This window comes from Triticum dicoccoides, chromosome 3B, assembly GCF_002162155.2.
Source record: "Triticum dicoccoides isolate Atlit2015 ecotype Zavitan chromosome 3B, WEW_v2.0, whole genome shotgun sequence".
NCBI classification, from domain to species: domain Eukaryota; kingdom Viridiplantae; phylum Streptophyta; class Magnoliopsida; order Poales; family Poaceae; genus Triticum; species Triticum dicoccoides.
Window position 1 is genome coordinate 542467166 of NC_041385.1, and position 22373 is coordinate 542489538.

Genomic DNA, 22373 nt, shown 5'->3' on the forward strand with positions numbered 1-22373 from the left:
CACGTCCGGGACAGGTAAACCGAAACGATTCTGCATCTACTACTATTACTCCACTCATCGACCGCTATCCAGCATGCATCTAGAGTATTAAGTTAAAAACAGAGTAACGCCTTAAGCAAGATGACATGATGTAGAGGGATAACTTCATGCAATATGATAAAAACCCCATCTTGTTATCCTCGATGGCAACAATACAATATGTGCCTTGCAACCCTTTCTGTCACTGGGTAAGGACACCGCAAGATCAAACCCATAGCTAAGCACTTCTCCCATTGCAAGAACTACCAATCTAGTTGGCCAAACCAAATGGATAATTCGAAGAGACTTGCAAAGATAACTCAATCATACATAAAAGAATTCAGAGACGATTCAAATATTATTCATAGATAAGCTGGATCATAAACCCACAATTCATTGGTCTCAACAAACACACCGCAAAAAGAAGATTACATCGAATAGATCTCCACAAGAGAGGGGGAGAACATTGTATTGAGATCCAAAAAGAGAGAAGAAGTCATCTAGCTACTAGCTATGGACCCGTAGGTCTGAGGTAAGCTACTCACACTTCATCGGAGAGGCTATGGTGTTGATGTAGAAGCCCTCCGTGGTGGATGCCCCCTCCGGCGGAGCTCCGAAACAGGCCCCAAGATGGGATCTCGTGGATACAGAAAGTTGCGGCGGTGGAATTAGGTTTTTGGCTCTCCCTTCGATCTGTCGGGGGTACGTAGGTATATATAGGAGGAAGGAGTACGTCGGTGGAGCAACAGGGGGCCCACGAGGTAGGGGGCGCGCCCAGGGGGGAGGGCGCGCCCCCCACCCTCGTGACCGCTTTGGTTGTTCCTTGGAGCAGGGTCCAAGTCTCCTGGATCACGTTCGGTGAGAAAATAACATTCCTGAAGGTTTCATTCTATTTGGACTCCGTTATTCTGTTTCTTCGAAACACTGAAATAGGCAAAAAAAACAGCAATTCTAGGCTGGGCCTCCGGTTAATAGGTTAGTCCCAAAAATAATATAAAAATGGAAAATAAAGCCCAATATAGTCCAAAACAGTAGATAAAGTAGCATGGAGCAATCAAAAATTATAGATACGTTGGAGACGTATCATTCTTACCTACGGCACAAAACCACAATTGTGGTTTATCAAGTTTGTTGTTTTAACCTTCAACAAGGACCGGCCGTGGTCAAAATCGATTCAACTAAAGTTGGAGAAACAGACACCCGCCAGCCACCTTTATGGAAAACTAGTTGCATGTCTGTTGGTGGAACCGGTCTCATGAACGTGGTCATGTAAGGTTGGTCCGGGACGCTTCATCCAACAATACTGCCGAATCAAAATAATACATTGGTGGTAAGCAGTATGACGATCACCGCCCACAACTGTTTGTGTTCTACTCGTGCATATCATCTACGCATAGACCTGGCTCGGATGCCATTGTTGGGAAACGTAGCATGCAATTTCAAAAAAATTCCTACACTCACGCAAGATCTATCTAGGAGATGCATAGCAACGAGAGGGGGAGAGCGTGTCCACGTGCCCTCGTAGACCGAAAGTGAAAGTGTTTGCTAACGCGGTTGATGTAGTCGAATTTCTTCTCGTTCCGACCGATCAAGTACCAAACATACAACACCTCCGAGTTCTGCACACGTTCAACGTGATGACGTCCCTCGAGCTCTTGATCTAGCAGAGTGTCGAGGAAGTAGATGAGTTATGTCAGCACGACGGCGTGGTGACGGTGATGGTGAAGTGATCCGCACAGGGCTTCACCTAAGCACTGCGAGAATATCACCGGAGGCGTAAACTGTGGAGGAGGGCGCCGCACACGGCTAGGAATAGTTGATGTGTGTTCTAGGCGCCCCCTCCCCACGTATATAAAGGAGGGACGGGGAGGGAGACAACCCTAGGCACGCCCAAGTAGGAGGAGTCCTACTTGGGCCCCTGGTTGGATTCGGCCTCCCCCCTTTCCTTTTACCGGAAGGGGGAGAAGGAACGAGAGGGGCGCCGCCCTCTCCTCCTAATCCTATTCGGCCTCCTTCCTTGGGGGACACCCCTTTGTGGGCTGGTGTGCTCCCTCCTAGGGCCCATATGGCCCATATCCCCCCCCCCCCGGTACTCTGATATGTACCTGATACATTCTGGAACACTTCTGGTGTCCGAATACTATCATCCAATATATCAATCTCTAACTCTCGGCCATTTTGAGACTCCTCGTCATGTCCGTGATCTCATTCGGGACTCCGAACAACCTTCAGTCACCAAATCACATAACTCATATAATACAAATCGTCATCAAACGTTAAGCGTGCGGACCCTATGGGTTCGAGAACTATGTAGACATGACCGAGACACCTCTCCGGTCAATAACCAATAGAGGAACCTGTATGCTCATATTGGCTCCCACATATTCTACGAAGATCTTTATCAGTCGAACCACTATGACAACATACGTTATTCCCTTTGTCATCGGTATGTTACTTACCGAGATTCAATCATCAGTATCTTCATACCTAGTTCAATCTCGTTACTGACAAGTCTCTTTACTCGTCCCGTAATGCATCATCCCGCAACTAACTCATTAGTCACATTGCTTGTAAGGCTTCTTATGATGTGCATTACCGAGAGGGCCCAAAGATACCTCTCTGATACTTGGAGTGACAAATCATAATCTCGATCTATACCAACCCAACAAACACCTTCGGAGATACCTGTAGAGCATCTTTATAATCACCCAGTTACGTTGTGACGTTTGATAGCACACAAGGCATTCCTCCGGTATCCGGGAGTTGCATAATCTCATAGTCGGAGGAATATGTATTTGACATGAAGAAAGCAGTAGCAATAAAACTGAATAATCATTATGCTAAGCTAACTGATGGGTCTAGTTCATCACATTATTCTCCTAATGATGTGATCTCATTCATCAAATGACAATTCACATGTCTATGGTTAGGAAACTTTACCATCTTTGATTAACGAGCTAGTCTAGTAGAGGCTTACTAGGGACACGATGTTTTGTCTATGTATCCACACATGTATCAAGTTTCCGGTTAATACAATTCTAGCATGAATAATAAACATTTGTCATGAAATAAGCAAATATAAAATAAAAACTTTATTATTACCTCTAGGGCATATTTCTTTCACCTACTCCTCCACGTTCTACTACACTGAGGATGCCATGGCTAGCACGCTGCATTTTCCACCATCATCCTATGCCCCAATGCCTTCCTATTCGTTAATCCACACGGACTTGCTCTGCGGCGAGGGCGCTAGCAAATAGCTCACCGTGTCGCCGATGAGATTGCTCGTCGGCGACTCTGTGCTCGTCGTGTCGGACGCGGCGCCGCAACCACCGCCCACCGATGCAGTCGAGGTACTCTAGTGTAACAATGTGTGTTATGGGTAGCTGTTAAGTCTTAATCATATTTCATGCAAGCAACCAAACAACATGCATTCATCTGACCACATACAATGCGAGCAACCAAACACGGTGCGTAGAGGCATCGTTACGATGCAAGGAGAAGGCATGCAGGCAACCAATCAACATGCAGATATTGGTTTTTTCTCTGCATATGCTCTGTTAGGTCCAACTGGGACAAGTATGCAAAGTGGCAAAAAACGATGCAGGTAATCAAACGCGCCCTAAAGCATGCTGCATGTATGGACGGGCTGTTTTTTTTTTCCTTTTGAGTAGATAGATCAACCAATTAGACCCAAGCACGCTCTTCTTCCTTGGCCCCCTAGTTACAAACTTCCAATAGTTTCTTCCTTGCCATGGTTGCGTGTGCTGCTACGTACGCGTGCCTTGCGTGAGAATCATGGCAAATATATTTGATTTTATCAAGTGAAATGTGTCACACCCACCCTATCAGCTTATCATCATCATCGTCTATCTACTCGGAGTCGGGGAGTTGGGGGCCACCAACAGCTCCGCAAACTTCATCACCTTGGAGACGCTCTGCAGCACCTCGTAGGGCGTCACGTCCCCCGTCACGACCACCTTCTTCTTCTCCAAATCCACCTCAAACGACGACACACCTGGACACACAGGAAAATAACCAAATGTCAGAGATGATCGCCGTCCGGGACTCGGCTCGTAAATCAACATAGTTTAACCGAACTGATAATATCTATCGATGCGGATGCTCCGGCAATGAGCCGTACGGCGAAGGTGGTGGCAGGTCAATTATGAGCGCTGCAGCAGTAGTACCAAATCTTGGCCACCGACTGGCGGTGCCACCAAAAGTTTTTCCAGAAAAGGCAGGCAGCCCTGCACATGCGCAGGGTACCAACATGTGCAGATGTGCCCAAGCATGCATGCACGCAGCGGCAGCGGTATCGCGAACGGAGGAAACCCGATCCATGCATGCATCGGCGCGTGGTCGCCTGCCCGCGCGGCCAAAACGACACCGGAGCCGACTCAGGCGCACAGGCCCGAATGGATCGACGCCCACCCGCCACCGGCTGCGGTGAGTCGGTGACCTGTGTTTTATTCCGTAACATGCCACAACAGTAGCACTAGTGTACTAACCTAAAAGCTTTCCGGAGCTCATGGCTGCGTGGCTGTGTTCACTGCTTGCCGTTAGCCCACCAACGAAATTTGTGGTTTTGGCGCACAGAGGTCAACCTGCCGCAGGGCATTCTTCCTTCCCGCGTCTGACAGGCCGCGACTTATCTCTGCTCCAAATGCTTCTGGACTTCTGAGACGTTGCGCTCCTATCCCCGTGACCCTGACGCCCGCCCATGTGGTGGCTACCACGCCACTCTACTTTGAAAAATTATTATCCGGTCTACAGATCCGCGCCACATTTCACAGTCGTTGATTACTTCGAGATCCTGGATATACTAATGCTCCGCCCCACTAATAAGAAATGGACGCTCTATTTTTTTTTATCAAATGATACTAGCAGTAAGAAATGCACACTTGACTGTGTCTGAATTATCAACAGATCGAGGTGGCGTTGAAAGGGAAGAGAAAATTAGAGTAAGATACGAGGCAGAAATCTGCTGTGTTTTGTGCAGGTTCGAAAGCAATTGCAGTGAGATAATCAAGGGAAAAACAAGCTGTCAAATTGTCCCTTAGCAAATACTAATTAGCAAAGCTTACGGCCAGATCAGTTGTATAACTCTGCAATTCCTTTTTTGTTTGGAGTGAAATGATAGGAACTTTATGATAACAAGTACCCCAGCATGATTGTATGCTTTTAGCGCTATGCCCTATCAAAAGAATCTCAACACTGCCCAGAAAAAGGGATTTAAAGGTTCAGTTCTCATTCGCATGGTACCTTCCATCTTGGAGATGTGCTTCTGAACTTTCCTGGCGCATCCGTAGCAGTGCATAGACACCCTCAGCTCCACCGTCTGCATCCATAGTGAATATTAGCAGTCATATTGCGCAGAGGCATCTTAGATAGAGAGATAGAACGGGTGTTAATTCTTGTTTACCTTTGGCTCTAGATGGAAAGCAAGAGTCTTAGCCCCACCGCCGAAGTCCTTGAGCTTGAGCAGCTCGTCCAGCTGAGCGCTCACCAGGGCCTTCCCCTCGTTCTCCTCGTCCTCGTCCTCCACCGCGTGCACGCAGACGCAAGCGTTGGCGCACACGGAGAGCGAGAAGCAGTCCATCACCCTGTCCAGCCCTAGCTTCCTCCCCATCCTCTCCTCTCTCTCTATCTCTATCTCACTCACCACGGTTTCTCTCTCTCTCCCTCTCTGAAGTCTCTGAGAAGTGAAGCTGTGAAGTGAAAAGCGCACTGCTAAGCGCAGAGACCCTTTTAAGGCGACGAGGAAGAAGAGACAAGCTGGTACGCGCGCTGAGCGAGCAGACCTACCAAAGCAAAGCCAAGCGCTTGGAATGAGGCAAGGGATGAGAATATATATGCATATAAGCAGCAGCGCCGGGCAGTATAGAAGTGGGCTATAGCTCAAAAGTCCGAAGCAGCTCCCGATGTTGAATACAATTATTATAGCTTTTGTTTTGGTGCAAGACAGAGTCATGAGCCGGTTTGACAAGGGGGCTGGACAGACAGACAAGCTGGCAAGCCCTCCATGTGACAATGTGCTTGCTTATTGGCGCTACCACTTGTGGAATTATGCATTTTGGAACACAGGCACATCGCGATGCCCATGCGTACATACAACACTACGCCTTGAGCTGAAAGCATAACCATAGAATATATAGAACCCAATCATCCTGCAAATGAGAGGCTGGCCTTTACACAAGTAACCGAAAGCCCTCCTTTTCGGAAGGAAATAATACATATACAAGTAACTGAAAACAAGGAAAAAGTTAGGTTAGACACGTCAATGTTCACAGGTTGCCACATACGTGTCTTTCACTTGTGCGCATCGGCGATCAGTGTGTAGTGTATGTTTGTAGCTTTCCGTTCGGTGGGGAAAATATATGCGCTGCAACGTGAGCATACGTACATACACAAGCAAGACGGCGACGATTATTACCATATAAAACCATATCCGCCTTACCCTTGCGCCGAAGAGACACGAGAGGACATCACAATTTTAAACAAGGGCGCTTAAGGGTACGTATAGAATAGGCTCTGGTCACCTTCATTGACGCATGCCACAGTGCATCTCTTCCTTGCAGACCACGACTTTGCAAAATGACGACGACCTTTTATTTTTTTGGGCAACTGCCACTGCATCTATTCAAATTTGGCAAATTATATGGCGATTTTGCTCGGTTCGTTTGGTGGAATGCAGACTAATTCCAAGGGCGTGTTTGGTTGCCCGCATCAGGTCCAGCCTGGCCCGCGCGAGAAGAAAGTGACCCGTTTGGTTACCTGCGTTCACTGTGCGGCCCGCATCGCACGAAACTTAAAACACGTCCAGGCCAGGCCCAGGGGAAATGCACGAATCGGCAGTAGCTCGCGAGCCTGGCTCGGGCGAGGCAGGGGAGGGCGACGCGCCTCTCCCCTCGTGCGAGCAGGGGAGATGGCGCGAGCTCGCCCGCGTCGCTGAAAAATCGGCGGGAGGATTTCGGCTCACCTCCCGCCGAGTCCACCCCTATTTAGCCCCTCCCTCACCGTCCAACTCCCGCCACCATTCTTCCTCCGTTCGAGCTTTCCCGCCGACGCGCATCGGCACCGACGAGCAGGTAAGTGGCGCATCTTCATCGGCCGGCGGTCCACGGCGTCGGCGCTCCTTCACCGGCCAGCGTTCATCTTCCACGCCGTCCCCCCTCGTCCTCAAGCTGCAGCCATGGCCTCTGTGAGTTCAATCCCCCTTTCTCTCTGTTCCTTCTAGCTAGATCTGAGCTGCAGCTAGGGTTTGATCTAGATGCATGGTTGATTAGTGGTCTGATCTGTGAGCTGATATGGTTGGTTGCTATGCTGCGGTTGCAATTCGTGGTAGGGCTAGATATTCAAGCATGTGGTAGGCTAGATTAGTACTAGAGTTTGAAGTTGAACCTTGTGCTTGTGTTGAATCATGCCTAGATCTGTGATTTGTAGCTATTGGTGGTCCATTTGTAGCATGTTGTTTGTTGTAGATGTATGTTCCTGCTCATAGATTGTCCGGTATGCTTAGTATGATAGTGATGAAGCATGTGCTTGCTATGATAGTGATGAACCATGTACATGTATGCTCCTGCTTTCATGGATTGTCCGGTATGTTGTGTGCTATGCTCATTGTTAATGTGTGCTACGATTGTAGGACACGACCACGCAGACGCAAGATCTTAGTCAGGCCCTTGTCGTGTCCGACAGCCAGTTTGCTCCATCGTTTGTCGAGGACTCGCAGCCTATGTCTAAGATGGCACCTGATTCAGAGGTGTTCGAGTCTGATTCCCTCTATGTGCCAATAGTGCTTGTTGAGCCAACTCCTCCTCCTGCTGCTGCTGCAATCAAGCTAGCAGGAGCAAAGGCAAAGAAGGATGGTAGGTCGAACAACATGAAGTGGCAGCCGTTCATGTCCACATTCGTGCTGAACAAGATGTGTGAGCTCATCTCTAGTGGAGTTAGGACTGACAAGGGCTTCAAGAAGGTGCACTTGAACATCGTTGCGAAGCATGTGTTCGAGTTCTGTGGGCAAGAGGTGTCTGCCACCCAGGTGTACAACCACCTGAGGAAGTGGAGAAGTCGATGGATCCAAGTGTCCAAGTTGAGAGACCTTAGCGGTGCCTCATGGGATGAGAACACTTGCTCCATAGTTCCGGAGGCAGAGCACTACGCCGGCCCGGTTAGCTCACAGCCCTCTTCCTTTTCATACTGTCCACCATTGCCTACTCCTAATCGCAACTAACAACACTTGTGTTTCATTCTTAGGACCACCCAAGGGACGTTGAGTTCCTCAACACACCCATCCAGAACTACAGCCAGATGCAGCACATCTTCTCCTTCGGGCTGGCAACTGGGAAGCATGCCATGGGCTCGGGTGAGCCTCTTGGTTCTCTCATGCCAGACTTCCCTGGGACACAGAACGTCGAGGTCCTTGATGACCCTGACAAGCCCGCTGCGAAGCCCTTCGACAAGCCATTTGACCCCGTCCATGATAGGAAGAGGAAGAGGAAGAGAGGAGGCCTGATGGAGGAGGAGATCAATGTCTTTTGCAGCATGACTGAGGCGGTGAAGGAGGTGGCAACAACCATCAGGGAGTGCAAGCCCCTCGATGTCCGCCCTGACCTGTATGGCGCTGTCATGACCCAGGGTGGATTCAGCGACGAGGCTCTCATGGCAGCTCTCAGCCACCTTCTTGACAACAAGGCCCAGGGTGTTGGGTTCGTTGCCATGGCCGACGCTCACAGGGTGCTATGGCTCAGGAGCTGGCTGGGCAAGCACTACTACTAGAGTAGTGCTGCCTGTGAGCGTGCATGATCCCCGACAGCGATGGCGATGGCGACGACGACGACGATGACGGTGACGACGTACATTTTGTGTAGCTAGGTCTCAAAAACTATTTGATGGTCTGTATATTTTGGTGAGGTGGTATATACTAACCCCTCACGCTGATGGTGAACTTGCGGTGGTAGGACGACATCCTCTTTTGGATGTGGTGGTAGGTTAACACCAAGGTAGTGCTAGGTTGAACTTGCTATGCCGTATGATCATGCATGCTTTACTTCTCTTCTGCTCCATTGTTGTTTGTGTGCTACTTTGCTTGCTACTTGTGCTCCATTGATTTGCTGCTTCTACTCTTACTCTTGTGCATTGCTAGGGCAAGTGGTATGCCGTGTTCATCGATGAGGTTCTAGGGGTTTATAGTTCATGGGAAGAAGCCAATGCACAAGTGGCATCGTATAGCAACAACAACTATAGAGGGTTCAAGACTAGGCAGACAGCAGAACAAGCTTACTCCGCCTGGGTGCGAAAGCACGGAGGCAGCAGTGTTGACAGTGGCAAGGTTGGAGATGTCAAAGTGGAAGCTGCTAAGGTGGATCGTCAGTTTGGGCTGAAGTTGAAGAACTTCATCTTCGCCCAGTTCATCACCATTGTTGTGTTGTGGCGTTGATGTGCTAGGTGTGATCACTGTGGGTAAGCTCACCAACTAGGATACAAGGTAAGCACAACATGTACGCCGTATGCAACCAAACGCCGTGTTCATGTGCCACTAGGGCCAATGCAGGCAGCCAAACAAAGTGCACTTGCGTATTAACTAATGCAGGGACACTAGATGCAGGTAACCAAACAAGTTGTAGATGGCGTATTAGGGCATGTTTTTGCTCAACCAGACTGGGTTGAAAAGTATATGCGATGCAGACACTGTAGCAAACGGCAATCAAACACGGCCCAAGTGACTGCATCAACGCACTCCTCCGCGTGTTCATGAGAGAACGGATGTACTAGTGCCATTCAAGCGTTCATCTTTTGGCGGCAGTACTAACTCGAGGGAGAAGAATCTCTCGGTGCTACTACCATCTCGAGTTGTATGGTGCTGTCACCTTTCTACTCGCCGAAAGCTAGCATAATGCGCTCCAAGAGATGGGATTGATTGATTAATTCGTCATATCTGCAGATGGCTATGCGCAACATCTTAATCGCTTCCAGCTTTGATCCAGTGAGCGGGGAATCTAGTGGTGGGCCTCCGCGATTTACTTGCCTGCTCGGCGCGCGAATGTCTGTGTGTGTGCGTCTATCTGCAAGGCAATGGCCCGACGGACAAGCATGGCAGGCGGGCCCAGCCAGCACGGCATTATTGGATCGCTGGGCTGGGGGCGCAGGTGAGGCCGTACGCTTGCCCGAGAGGGACGGGGTGTACCATTTGCCTGCCCCTTGCCTCCTTGTGAATCGATGCCCGAATCATGATGAAGCCAACACGATCTGTGACAAGTTTTCAGTACCTTCCGCCACTCTCCATGTCTGCCTGGGCCACCCCAGCCAGCACTCTAGGTGCCCGGTACTATCTGCTTACTGCGAAATGAAATTTAGAGACGTTTCACCAGAAATGTTTGCTTTAGTTCAACCGAAACGACGATGAGCCGATGGTGTGAGGGTGATGTGTGTCTCGCGGACGGCCGAGAGCCATACCACGTGTGCCCAAAACTTACCCGCGGAAACGAGACCGAGGGAAAAGCATATGAGCACTATAGTGTGGTTGGCTCTTTCTGTGGAGTGTATCCATCCATCATATGCACGGGAAAAGCCATTGTTCTGTCTCTTCGGGCAACCAGAAATGAGCTGCGATCTAGGCTTGGTGGGTGTTCCGGATTCCCTGCCGGCATGTAAATGAACACCACTCTCGGCAGAGATAGCCAGATAGAGTGCTGCTTGTGACCAACTCACAAGCTCAAGTGTGCACAGCCAGGGCCCAGGGGACCCCTTTGCCATGTCCTAACCACGATCATGTTTTCGTGCTTGGAGCCGAATGTGGAGCATGAGACGAACTACTGAACTAGGATGAAGAGGACATGTCCTTCTGCCTTGCCCGTTTTGCGCAGAGGGAATCTATCTGTGTGGACTGTGCTTGCAACCAGATGTTCACCAGACACGAATAACTGATCCAAATCATCCAACGGACAGGAATCGTATGGCTCTCTTCCCTGACTACAAGACTGGGTTTAACCATGTACTAGCAGCACATAAGAACACAACTATAAGCAGCATACAAAATAATCTGCACTAAGTACGTCAAAAGAGTACGAAGACATGGCTAACCACCAACTAGGAGTCAACATGCTACTACTAAATACTACTCCCTCCGTCCGGAAATACTTGTCATCAAAATAAATAAAAGGGAATGTATCTAGACGTATTTTAGTTCGAGATACATCTCTTTTTATTCATTTTGATGACAAGTATTTTCGGACGGAGGGAGTAATAGCGAGAAGAAATATCAAACCAAGGCCATGCTGACAAAACGATCAAATCAACCGGAAATTACTACGGAAGAGAAGAGAAGAGCAGAGCAGAGCAGAGCCAAAGTTACTCCTCTTGACCAGGAGCAAGAGTACACGGATCGGAACTGCCACCTTGGGATCATCATGGTGAGAGATCTGCCAAGGTCATAAGCAATCAATAGTGGCATGTCCATGAGGAAAAATGACAAACAAGAAAAAACATACTGGCATGTAGTTAGAATGGAATACCAGACCCAGCAGAAGGAGCAGGCCAGTGCACAGGAGACAGGACTATAGCAAAAGGACTTGCTTACTTAAACAGTCCAACCTGCCAAGATTACATCGAGCAGCAAAATTACACATTTTACACCCACGAATCGTATGACCTAATTTAGACTTTTACATGCCACACACATGATTGAACAAACAATGAAAAATCACAATACATATACTTAAGAGCATATAAAGGTTGCTCTATGTTTCCTAGTGATTGCTGAACCCAAGGTAGTTCAAGAAGAATGAGATGCTAGCCAACTCATAGCAGAATTTTGCAAACGAATAGGTTGGTGGTTCCAAAGAAACCAAAATAGAATATGAATATACAGTTGTACAAACAGCAAAGGGGAGAACTTCCTCCCATGGCAGTCAAAGTGCCAATTGCCCAGAAACAGTGAACACATCATCCAAAGCCTATGTGTTACTATAACAAAACCTAGATTCACAAGTCAATGCAATTAAGTGCTGTCAATAACGAAGAGGGCAGCATCTTTTTCCAAGATCTACTCGGAAGCCGCAAAAGTGGGCATACCTGGTGTATTTTGTTACAGTGACAAAGTGCTTCGGGAGGAAAAAACAAGGAGCTCAGGGCTTGGACTTAGTACTGAGCTGTGCGCTATAATTGACAGCCGTAGCAATACAATGCAGAATGCGGTAGTTCTAATAAAGACTGAAAGCTGATACTGTGGATTCACTTTGGTTGTCACTAAACTCACCATGTTCATGAAGCGAAGTTCATCTCTGAGTATCTGATAAATTAAAGCGATGTCAATACATATACTTGGTGTTAACACGACGCAAAGACCTTATTTAATTCCCATGATCTGAACTTACCTGAGAAGTTTGTTCTTGCGCTGGCCAAGCTCATGACCTACAACCTCCGCCAAAAAGGTAAGATATAAAATATAAGTTGTACTTATAGAATAAGATCTAGAGAATAATTACCATTTAAACATCAGTTAAGACTAAAAGAATACAGAATATGCAATGAGACTGAGTGGTTTCTTTCACCTGGTATTTCAGGGGAGTTCAACAAAACAGGAACTTCAGTCACACAATGGTGTCTGCAGGGAAAAAGAAGAAATTAACATAAAGCAATGGGTATTCATCTTTCTTGTACTGCACTGTAGTTCTTGTTTGTCTATGCAAGTTTCACAAGCAAAATATGCAATCTGACTTGAAATAGTCAGGCCGTTCGCAGGCCCTCTACATGGATACAAAACCTCGAATCTGTAAAGAACTGGAACAAAGACAAGAAATGCATACACCAAGATACAAGGTATAAAGTTACACAAGTCCGTGTGTTGTACAGTGATGCCTATAAAAGAATCAATGGAACAGATGGTGAAACGCAAAAACCTCCAACATCCCATTCCCAATATCCATGAAGCCATATACTGACTTCCTCTTTTCAGGATTTTCTTTTTTTACCGACTTCCTACACAGAAATGTTTTTCTACTGTTTTATGACTTATACTGGAACTCCCAGGAAGGCAGCTAAAGCAAAAGTCCGACTTGCAGCGGGAACACGGTACAGAGAAAGGCTAGTTGAGAACCTTGTAATTGTCGAGGCCAGCCATTCAATTCAGTGTAACCAGAAAATTTGAGCTACAGATTGTAAGAAGACATAGGAAAAACTAGCTCTGAGATTATGGTGTCCTAATAATCTGCATGCTGTAATTGTGATTACGTTGAAGATAGCCATAATCTTTAGCACCAATCAGACCACAAAGTGTGCCAATAAAAAATACTGACCAGGAGTATACACACAACTGTAACTGTTATAGGTGATTATTTTTCAGAGTTCAGATGCTAAACTCTGACTGCAACTGATTTAACTACAACTGCAGTTAGGCAAATACCATCTAGCTTTGTTGCGAAGTATATACATACACCTATAAGGTGAGAACACGATATCTGAAAGCGTGTAACATAAAGGACACCGAAGTTAGGATTTTACCTTGGGAATACTGATGGTTGGGGATAATGACTGCCAATATAAGAAGGATCATATGTTGCCCCAAGAACCCCAGTAGCACCAGACAATGTTTGCAGCCTAATTTTCAGCAAATGAAGTCAAAGAGGGATCAAATGCCGGTTTAGATCAAAGAATAAGATAACACGATCCAACCATAGTAAAATGGATGTAACTAGAATTGCTGGCTACTGATTAAGAGCTCAGCTAATTAAGCACGTTCAACCAATCTTAACAGCAAATTCGAGGATCCTACAAAATGGAATCAGACTATTTTTGCCAGTAACTACCATGTAATCAACCAGTTCAGTACCATGATGTTCTTCCTAGGAACCCATGGTTGTCATATTCATCTAATCTATTCTGTAATAGCACATGACAGGAACGTACAGTATCCGTGGATACCATGCCAAATACAGAGAGGCCTTCAGCACGCCATGGATAAGTTTGTCTGTATGTCTGATAATTTTTCTACAGGAAAAAAAAACATTTATGGCATGGCATGGATAAGTGTAGGACTGTTGAGAGTTGAGACATAGGTTGGCCCAAATGACTCGTCTATTGGCAATCTGCCTTGGCGTCCTTTTTTTCTTCTTCTTTTTGCTGATTTTATTGTATTTGTAATAATTTGGTTGTATTCATCCTTAGCTGGTGCAGAGGCTGGGGGTAATGAAGCTTCCATTTTCTAAAAAAAAACAGCTTGGCCCAAATAATAGTACTAACAAGATAACAAGTTTTTTTATGAACCCTGCAGAGTGCACCACAACCAATCACAAATATCCGTAGTACTCATGAAGAAGTTTGCTAAATGGAGTTTGCAGCTTCAATATCAAGATACCAATCAGAAAAATGAAGCAATACTTCTTCCGAAAGATCTATACGAAAATTGAATCCCACATACCAAGTAATTTTATTAAGCTCAGAATTGTCACTGGGTTGATGAGCCAAAAGTCCTGGGAAAGCCATAGCAGTGCATGGGATATCAGGTCCCCTAGGATGCTGCTCACCAAACTTCATAACTGCCGAGGAAATGGAGTTCAAAATTAGGGTAACAGAGAATGTGCAGGACCAGAGCCTCAAGCATGCACACATTTCAGAAGAAAAGGACATGTACAAGAGTATGGAGTATATAGTATGGCAATGCAGACTGAGAATATAACACATAGGATAACATTAGCACAATACCCCAAGATTAGGTAAGAACCAGCAAGGCTACAACTCTGCAAATAAAATGATACCTAGACCTAATCCTTATTCTGGAATGACCACAGAGTAGTATTTCCTGAAGTTCTCTAGCAGATAGGCTACAGTTGACACTTGGCCCATACGCACTTCTGGAGCTCCAAATCGCAAAGAAAGGAACTATTTGAGTTATCAAATTCATGCTAGAATATTTAAAACTTGTTGAAATCAAATCTCGTTGCCATTTCCCCACTTTGTAAGTGCATGACTGCATGAAAGTTTCTGTACCAAGTCAGAACAAACTTTAAATGGTTGGGCTGCTCTACTTTTTTTACGGGGTGGTTGGACTGCTCTACTGGTTGCAATTGTATAATTAAATTCATATATGTCATATATCCCAACTAACAATACATACCTTTTTTTTAATTTTTTTGAGGGGAACTAACAATACATACCTGGCAATACTGCTGGAGTGCCAAGAGTAAGGTCCTTTGCTCCTGTAACATCAAGAGCATGACCTCCACCACAAGGGAGAGAGCCACTCACTGCTTCTACCTTATCATTTTGCACTATTATAACAGATGGTGCTAAAGAATTGTTTGACCCAGGAGGGGGACTGGTCTCTGCATCTTCAGTTGAACTTATCAGTGTATTTTGTGGATGAGACTGAATTTTGCTGGCACTGGCAATGTTTTGATGAAATATCTGAGTAGAAAGTTTGTTCTTTGTGGGGACACCAATGTTCAAACCACTTCCTTGATCCCTGGATTCTGAATATTGGCTATTTGATGTTGATACAGTTGAGTGAGAACCAAGGTTAGGCATGCCTTTTACCATACTAAGAGAACCAGCAGTATTTCCATGCTCACCAGATGGAGCAAATGCCTTCACTCCAAAACTGGAACGAGACTGAGGTTTCAGAGAACTATGTGCCATTCGAACAGAGGATGAGAAGAGCTTACTTAAAATGTCAGGTCGTGCTTTCCTTCTTTCTACAAAGGGGGGTTCTTGCTTCGACGTAAACTCTTGTTCATTCTGCAAACTTAAAGTTCGATGTGAGTTCTTTTCCACACCTGTATCAGAACAGCCCTCCTCATTCTGTGATCTGGAATATGTCCTATGAAGCATAGGCAACAACATAGTTAATGCTAAATTCAGCTAGCAATCTCTAAGAAGGGAGGAATGGATTCACACTTCACCTATTGTTTTGCACTGAAGAGGTTTGGAAAGTATTCTTCCAGGTAGGTTGGTAGGGCCTTGATGGTTTCCCTCTGTTAACATTTGGTGCATTGTTGTGACCTTTAGCATTCACATAACAGATACGAGATTCTGTCCGAGCATTATAAAAGTTCTGCTCGTCATAGTACGAATGGGATTTTCTTGGAACACTTCTGTAGTTCTTGGCGCTGTAATAGGAAGTTTTGGCCTCTTTTGGAAATCTATTGTAGTTGTTGATACTCCCATACTTGTAGTCTGCTCTGTAATCATGATAATATGATGCGGATTTGGTTCCTTCTAGATAACCATGGTTAACGTCATGAGTTCTACCACCAGCCCATGCTCTAAAAGGACTTCTTGGCCTCCTTGTCTAAATAAAGCAAAGATAATCAACGAAGTCAGTAAGAACACTACATAATAGATAGGGGAAAAGGCGTGATACACACACTGTCATGTTGAACATAACGGGTATTGATCTCATCAAACCGGTCATGGTTAGCGTCATGAGTTCTACCACCAGCCCATGCTCTAAAAGGACTTCTTGGCCTCCTTGTCTAAACAAAGCAAAGCAAATCAACAAAGTCAGTAAGAATAACAGTACACAATAGATAGGGGGAAAGGCATGAAACATACACTGTCATGTTGAACATAATGGGTATTGATCTCATCAGACCGATCATGGTTAACATCATGAGTTCTACCACCAGCCCGAGCTCTAAAAGGACTTCTTGGCCTCCTTGTCTAAACAAGGCAAAGCAAATCAACGAAGTCGGTAAGAATACTAGTACATAACAGATAGGGGGAAAGGCATGAAACATACACTGTCATGTTGAACATAATGGGTATTGATCTCATCAAACCGATCATGATTAACATCATGAGTTCTACCACCAGCCCAAGCTCTAAAAGGACTTCTTGGCCTCCTTGTCTAAACAAAGCAAAGCAAATCAACGAAGTCAGCAAGAATACTAGTACATAACAGATAGGGGGGAAGGCGTGATACAGACACTGTCATGTTGAACATCATGGGTATTGATCTCATTAAACCGATCATGCAGCCATACGCTGTCATCTTTAGAATTCCATAACTTTTGGCCACCGGAAAAGTCCCTGAATTAATAACATGGACATATCAGTCAGACAATATGGGCTAAAATTTGCAGTGAATACAGATGGAAAAAAAATTATATAAAAGGGAGCAAACTTCAAACTCTACCAATTTCTAGATGTGCCAAGCAATCAATGACAGAGAGTAACAAAATGCAGTTAGGTACCAGTTTATCTCTTTAAGCTCTTACAACAAACAGTACTTGTACAAGTTCCATCTAGACAGTGTTACACGATGTTTCCTTTGAATGCACGATCTTATCGTACAATCTCCAATCGTGGAACAGTTGATTCACTCTAAGCATGTAGAGGTGCTCCTACCAAGATACCTCGCCATTTTTCATGTGGGGGGCTTAAATTTGATCAACAATCCTTGCTGCAACTAAAATGCGATGCACATGCTTTCAGAGTTCAGACTAGCTTGTACGGTCAGAGAGACATAATACTGAGCCTCAGATGAACATCCGAAGAGGAAGCAACCAGTGAAAGACGAAAGGCTCGAACCTCTGGCGCCCGCGGCCGCGGTTTTCCTTGTTCTGGAAGCGATCATCGTGCATGTAGAAGGCACCTGTTCTCGGCACGGCGTCGGGCTCGAACCCCTTGTTCTCCTTGTCCTCTTCTTTCAGTTCGGCTCCCGTCTCAGCCTGGGCCTCCTCCTCCTCCTCCTCGTACTTCCCCTCGTCCTCCGGCGCCGCAGCCACCTCATCCGGCGTCACTTCCTTGGCCTCTCCACCGCCCCCAGATCCTGCGTCGAACTCCTTGCGAACCTCCTCGCATTCCTCAGAACCCTCGTCTTCGCCGTCCACCTCGGCCGCGCCCAGCTCGTCGGAGTCGGAATCGGACCAGACCACCCTCGGCGGCGGCGAGGAACCACTCCCCCCACCGCCGCCGCCATCGCCCTCCTCCTCGTCGTCGCTCGCCGCCGCGCGGCGCCTCAACGCCGGGAGGGGCGAGTCGTCGACGTCGCTCACGTCCTCCGTCGCGTCCCCCTCCGCCGTCGCCGCCTTCTCCTCTTCAGCCATAGAGGCCGCCGCGCCAATTTGGGCGAGAATGCTAGGGTTTAAGCTAGGGTTTGAGGGAATCCGGAAGGTTCGAGAGGCTTCTCGACCTCGCGTGGAAAGCTGTTCTGTTTTTTGGCGGACTGGCTTGATTCGATCACCTTTTCTGATCGATCAGCTTCTCTCTGTTGTGAGGGGAAAGAGAAGGGCATTCATTAGCTGGAGCCACTATGCAAAACCACTGGGAGGTCCAGCTAAAAAACAATTTAGGGATGTTGAGGCGCCGACAAGTGGGCCACAGTAATGAGATTTTAGTATGTGTACACGGCGGTAGCTAGGTGTCATCTGCCTGCTAAATCCCCAATTAACAGCCTGCAAAACAGTCGTTGGATTTAATTACGTGCGACCGTCGGATTGAAGCCACGTGTCACCAGGAACAACAACTCTCGTTGTCTTCCACAGCGTTGCTGCAACCGTTGGATGTGGAAGCAAAATCTCCACCTCCTTTGCAGCACCACTACACCCCGCCCGAGGCCAAGGCAAGTAGTAGATCGTCGTCGCCAATGCACCATCGCCGCCGACGCACCATCGCCTCTACCACCGCCAACACCGACGCAGCATCGCCTCTACCACCGGCCGCCGTCGCCGACGCAGCATCGCCCCGTACACCTTCCCACACCATGGCATCTCCCCGCATAGTGTGGTCTATGTTGTCGGCCATCGTGGCTTGAAGCTTCGGTGCTCCATCCAGTGGCACGCAAGCCGAATCGACCCCGATTCTCGCCGGTGAGTCAATTCCACAAACTGGAGTTGCAAGGGAGCTCCGTGATCCTCCTGTATTCTCTGCTAAAGGTTCCCAGCTAGCTCCTTGCATGGTTGGGTAAGTTGCTCAAAACCCTAGCTATTCAGCTCCAACCCTAGCTATTCAGCTCCAACCCTAGCTATCCAGCTCCTTCTCGTGAAGCATGAAGCAAAAGAAAATTGGTGTATTGTGTTTGTGATTTCGTGAATCTCATGAAGCATGAAGTACAAATTGCATTAAAAAATGTGCAGGGAGGGGGGAGTTAAGGTGCATGTGTGGTGAATTGTTCCGATATGTGCATGTTGGTAATGCTATGTGTGGTGAAAATAGTAGTTGTCTTGGTCGCTGACTTTGTTCACTGACTCTGACTCTGTTTGCTATGTTGCAATTAAAACATAGTAGTTGTGTTGGTCAAGTTTCTTCACTAGTAAAGTTAGACATGAAGAATCTACTAGGCAAAAGCTAATTTGTAGTAAACATTGTCACCTTGATTAGCTTAGCATTGTGAATCATTGTTGTAGCATGTAGTAGAAGCATTTTATTTAGTATGATGAGGTGGAAAAAAACTGAAGTTGTACATATCTAGAAGCACTAATTCCTCTCTGCATTCTACCTTTTTTTACTGACAATGTGATTATTATTTTCTGCAACAATAAAAACGACCAAAAAAGGGCTGTTGGCGCTGGAGTTGATGATGATGAGAGCTACATCATGAGCAAATTTCTGCTGCAAATGGAGTCAATATGGAAGGGATGATTAATGTTGCTGATGTGCAACACGATAGAGATGATGCAGGTGATGATGCAATATCCTCGCAGCCTCTTGTTCCATATGTGGGCATGACCTTTGATTCAATTGACGATGGCCGCTTGTTCCATATGTGGGCATGACCTTTGATTCAGTTGACGATGCAAGAAAATTCTACAACACATGCTTTCAGCTGAGGGTTTGGAATAAGAACATCTGCTTCGAAAAATAGTCAGGCGAAAGGACCCACGGAGTTAATTAGTAGGACTTTCACATGTGTTCATGCACGAACTAATGGAAGCAAACGTGAATTTGATAGCACTACAGATAGTATTACAACAGAGTCAAGCAATGCTAGCAAACACCCTGGACTTTGGATGAACATGGGGTGACACAAGCAAAAGGAACATGTTGCAACATCACGATTGCAAGGCTCACATGATTGTTGGTCTCCGAGATAACCGATGGATCGTCACATGTTTTACAGGTAACACCCCTAGTGTCAAGCTACAGAAATATCCCCCTAATGGTGCCATGTCATCATATTACTGTTGCTAATCCTCACTTCATCTCAATCACAATTCAAATCCAAATTTAAAGTCAAATAAATTATTTCTTCAAAAAAATGTTCGTTGGGTTGAAAAAATTCACTAACTAATTTTCATGAATAGACCAACATTATTTGAATTATTGATATGCCCTTAACCTATTTTAAACTCGACCAAACAACCCCAAAGTAAATCTTTTCTATTTAAACAAAACTAAAATGAATTCAAATATTCCTCAAACTTTTATGGCAGTGCCTAAAAATTGCATCGAGAATTGTGGGCTAAGTCTTATATTTTTATAAAACTATTTTACTGTTAAAATTAAGTCAAAACAGATTTAAATAGAAAAGAAACAAAAGAAAAGGAAACTGCCTAGCACCTACTCTGCACTATAGCCCATCATTTCTCCCTGTACCAGGCCCAACCCAATCCCCACCCGTCTCCTACCTAGCTACAGAAGCTGCAGGGGCAGCCATGGCGCCATCTACATGGCCGGCGCCACACGTCGAGCATCCCTCGGCTCCTTTGTTGGATAAGAACGTTGCCCACGATACCCCCGGCAACCCTAGCCACTTTTCCTCCTCCCCATCGAATCCCACGCTCGAACCCGAGCTCGCCATATGCGTCCATGGCCGCGCCACCATCGTAGTCGTGGCCACCGGCCGTCGCTCGCTATTCCAAGGAGTCACGGAGCCCCGGCGGGTTCTTCTTCATCGACAACACCACCGGATCAAAGCCAGGGAGCACTTGCGACGCCGCTCACTTCCGTTCTCTTTGTCGGGATCCGCCTCATCCCTCATGCCGATCCGCTCCTCACCGACCGTCCCCGGCCTTGACGAGCCCACCCCGAGCTTCACTGTGAGCCCCGTCTCCTCCTCGACCTCCCCTTAATTCTTCTCATGCCCCGTAGGCTAGCTTCCGCCGTAGACATCGTGTTGTCCCGCGTGCGCCCATGCCGCGCCCCTGCTCCTGCTAGTTGCTGTTGTGCTGCTCTTCACGCTGCGCTTGCTGATGCCGTCGCTCGCGCCCTTTGCTACTGCTGCTGCCCGCTCCTGCTTCTGTTACTGCCGCTGCATGCAGCTCCCTCCGCCGCTCCCGCATCCGCCCACCGTGCACGCCCACGCATACTGCTGCCTGGCCGTGCCCACGTCATCCGCTCGCCCAACCGCCCTTGCTCGCCGCTACCTCCCACTAAGCCTCTGCTCGCCGCGCCCTCCCGTCTCTGCTTGCTGCTACCCCGTCGCTGCATGTCGCCGCCTACGCCACCTGTTGCTCTGCCGCCGCGCGCCCCTTGTGCCGCTATCTGCTTTCTGCTGCCGCACCACTGCTCGTGGCGCCCGCCTCCGGTCCTTCCCTCTCCGCCACGCCTCCGCCACCGCAGATTGCCGCTCACCCGGGCTGTGCCCACCCCCTCTGGTTCATCTGACCGATAATTGTCCAGAGCTGGTAAAATACCTCCGGTTGCTTTCTCGCTCCAACTAACATACATAGTACTGCGTTTCGTCACCCCTAACACAACAACGTATTGCCATGTCTTGCTTTGTGATACTTGATACATCTCTGTCGTATCTACTTTTCCAAACTCGTTTGCCCTTGTTTTGAACTCTAACTTGCATGATTTGAATGGAACTAACCCGGACTCACACTATTTTCAGCAGAATTGCCATGGTGTTATTTTTGTACAGAATAAAAAGTTCTCGGAATGTCCTGAAACTTCACGAAGATAAGTTTTGGAATTAATAAAAAATATAGGCGAAAGAATCAAGTGAAGGGGGCCCACACCCTGGCCATAAGGGTGGGGGGGCGCACCCACCCCCTGAGGCGCACCCTCTGACCTTGTGGACCCCCTGGACCTCCACTGACCTAAATTCCAACTCCATATATTCACGTTCGGGAAGAAAAAAAATCAGAGAACAGGATTCATCACGTTTTACGATATGGAGCCACCGCCAAGCCATGTTCTTCCCCGGGAGGGCAGATCTGGAGTCCGTTCGGGGCTCCGGAGAGGGAAATCTGTCGTCATCGTCATCATCAACCATCCTTCATCACCAATTTCATGATGCTCACCGCCGTGGTGAGTAATCCCATCGTAGACTTGCTGGACGGTGATGGGTTGGATGAGATTTACCATGTAATCGAGTTAGTTTTGTTAGGATTTGATCCCTAGTATCCACTATGTTCTAAGATTGATGTTGCTATGACTTTGCTATGCTTAATGCTTGTCACTAGGGCCCG

General features: G+C 47.1%; 2 protein-coding genes across 5 annotated transcripts; both read right to left on the reverse strand.

Annotated features, from left to right (window-relative positions):
* Window positions 1-3525: 3525 nt before the first annotated feature.
* On the reverse strand, window positions 3526-5920 carry LOC119276979 (protein SODIUM POTASSIUM ROOT DEFECTIVE 2-like). Its single transcript, XM_037558163.1, has 3 exons — window positions 5444-5920; window positions 5284-5359; window positions 3526-4036 (listed from the first exon to the last, which is right to left on the reverse strand). Exons 1-3 carry the CDS (start codon window positions 5648-5650, stop codon window positions 3888-3890), a joined length of 432 nt encoding a protein of 143 aa, XP_037414060.1. The 5' UTR covers window positions 5651-5920; the 3' UTR covers window positions 3526-3887.
* Window positions 5921-10944: 5024 nt separating this feature from the next.
* Window positions 10945-18223, reverse strand: LOC119276980 (protein MLN51 homolog). Of its 4 annotated transcripts, none has more exons than XM_037558165.1 (14): window positions 17548-18223; window positions 16944-17046; window positions 16757-16864; window positions 16570-16677; window positions 16383-16490; window positions 15918-16306; window positions 15174-15835; window positions 14438-14555; window positions 13522-13617; window positions 12573-12625; window positions 12396-12432; window positions 12278-12310; window positions 11535-11613; window positions 10945-11441 (listed from the first exon to the last, which is right to left on the reverse strand). In XM_037558165.1, exons 1-12 carry the CDS (start codon window positions 18063-18065, stop codon window positions 12283-12285), a joined length of 2328 nt encoding a protein of 775 aa, XP_037414062.1. In that variant the 5' UTR covers window positions 18066-18223; the 3' UTR covers window positions 10945-11441; window positions 11535-11613; window positions 12278-12282. The 4 variants fall into 4 exon arrangements, with proteins under 4 accessions (XP_037414062.1, XP_037414061.1, XP_037414063.1 ...); XM_037558164.1 differs by having other exon boundaries at window positions 12396-12441; XM_037558166.1 differs by lacking the exon at window positions 16570-16677 and having other exon boundaries at window positions 12396-12441.
* Between the last annotated feature and the right edge of the window lie 4150 nt (window positions 18224-22373).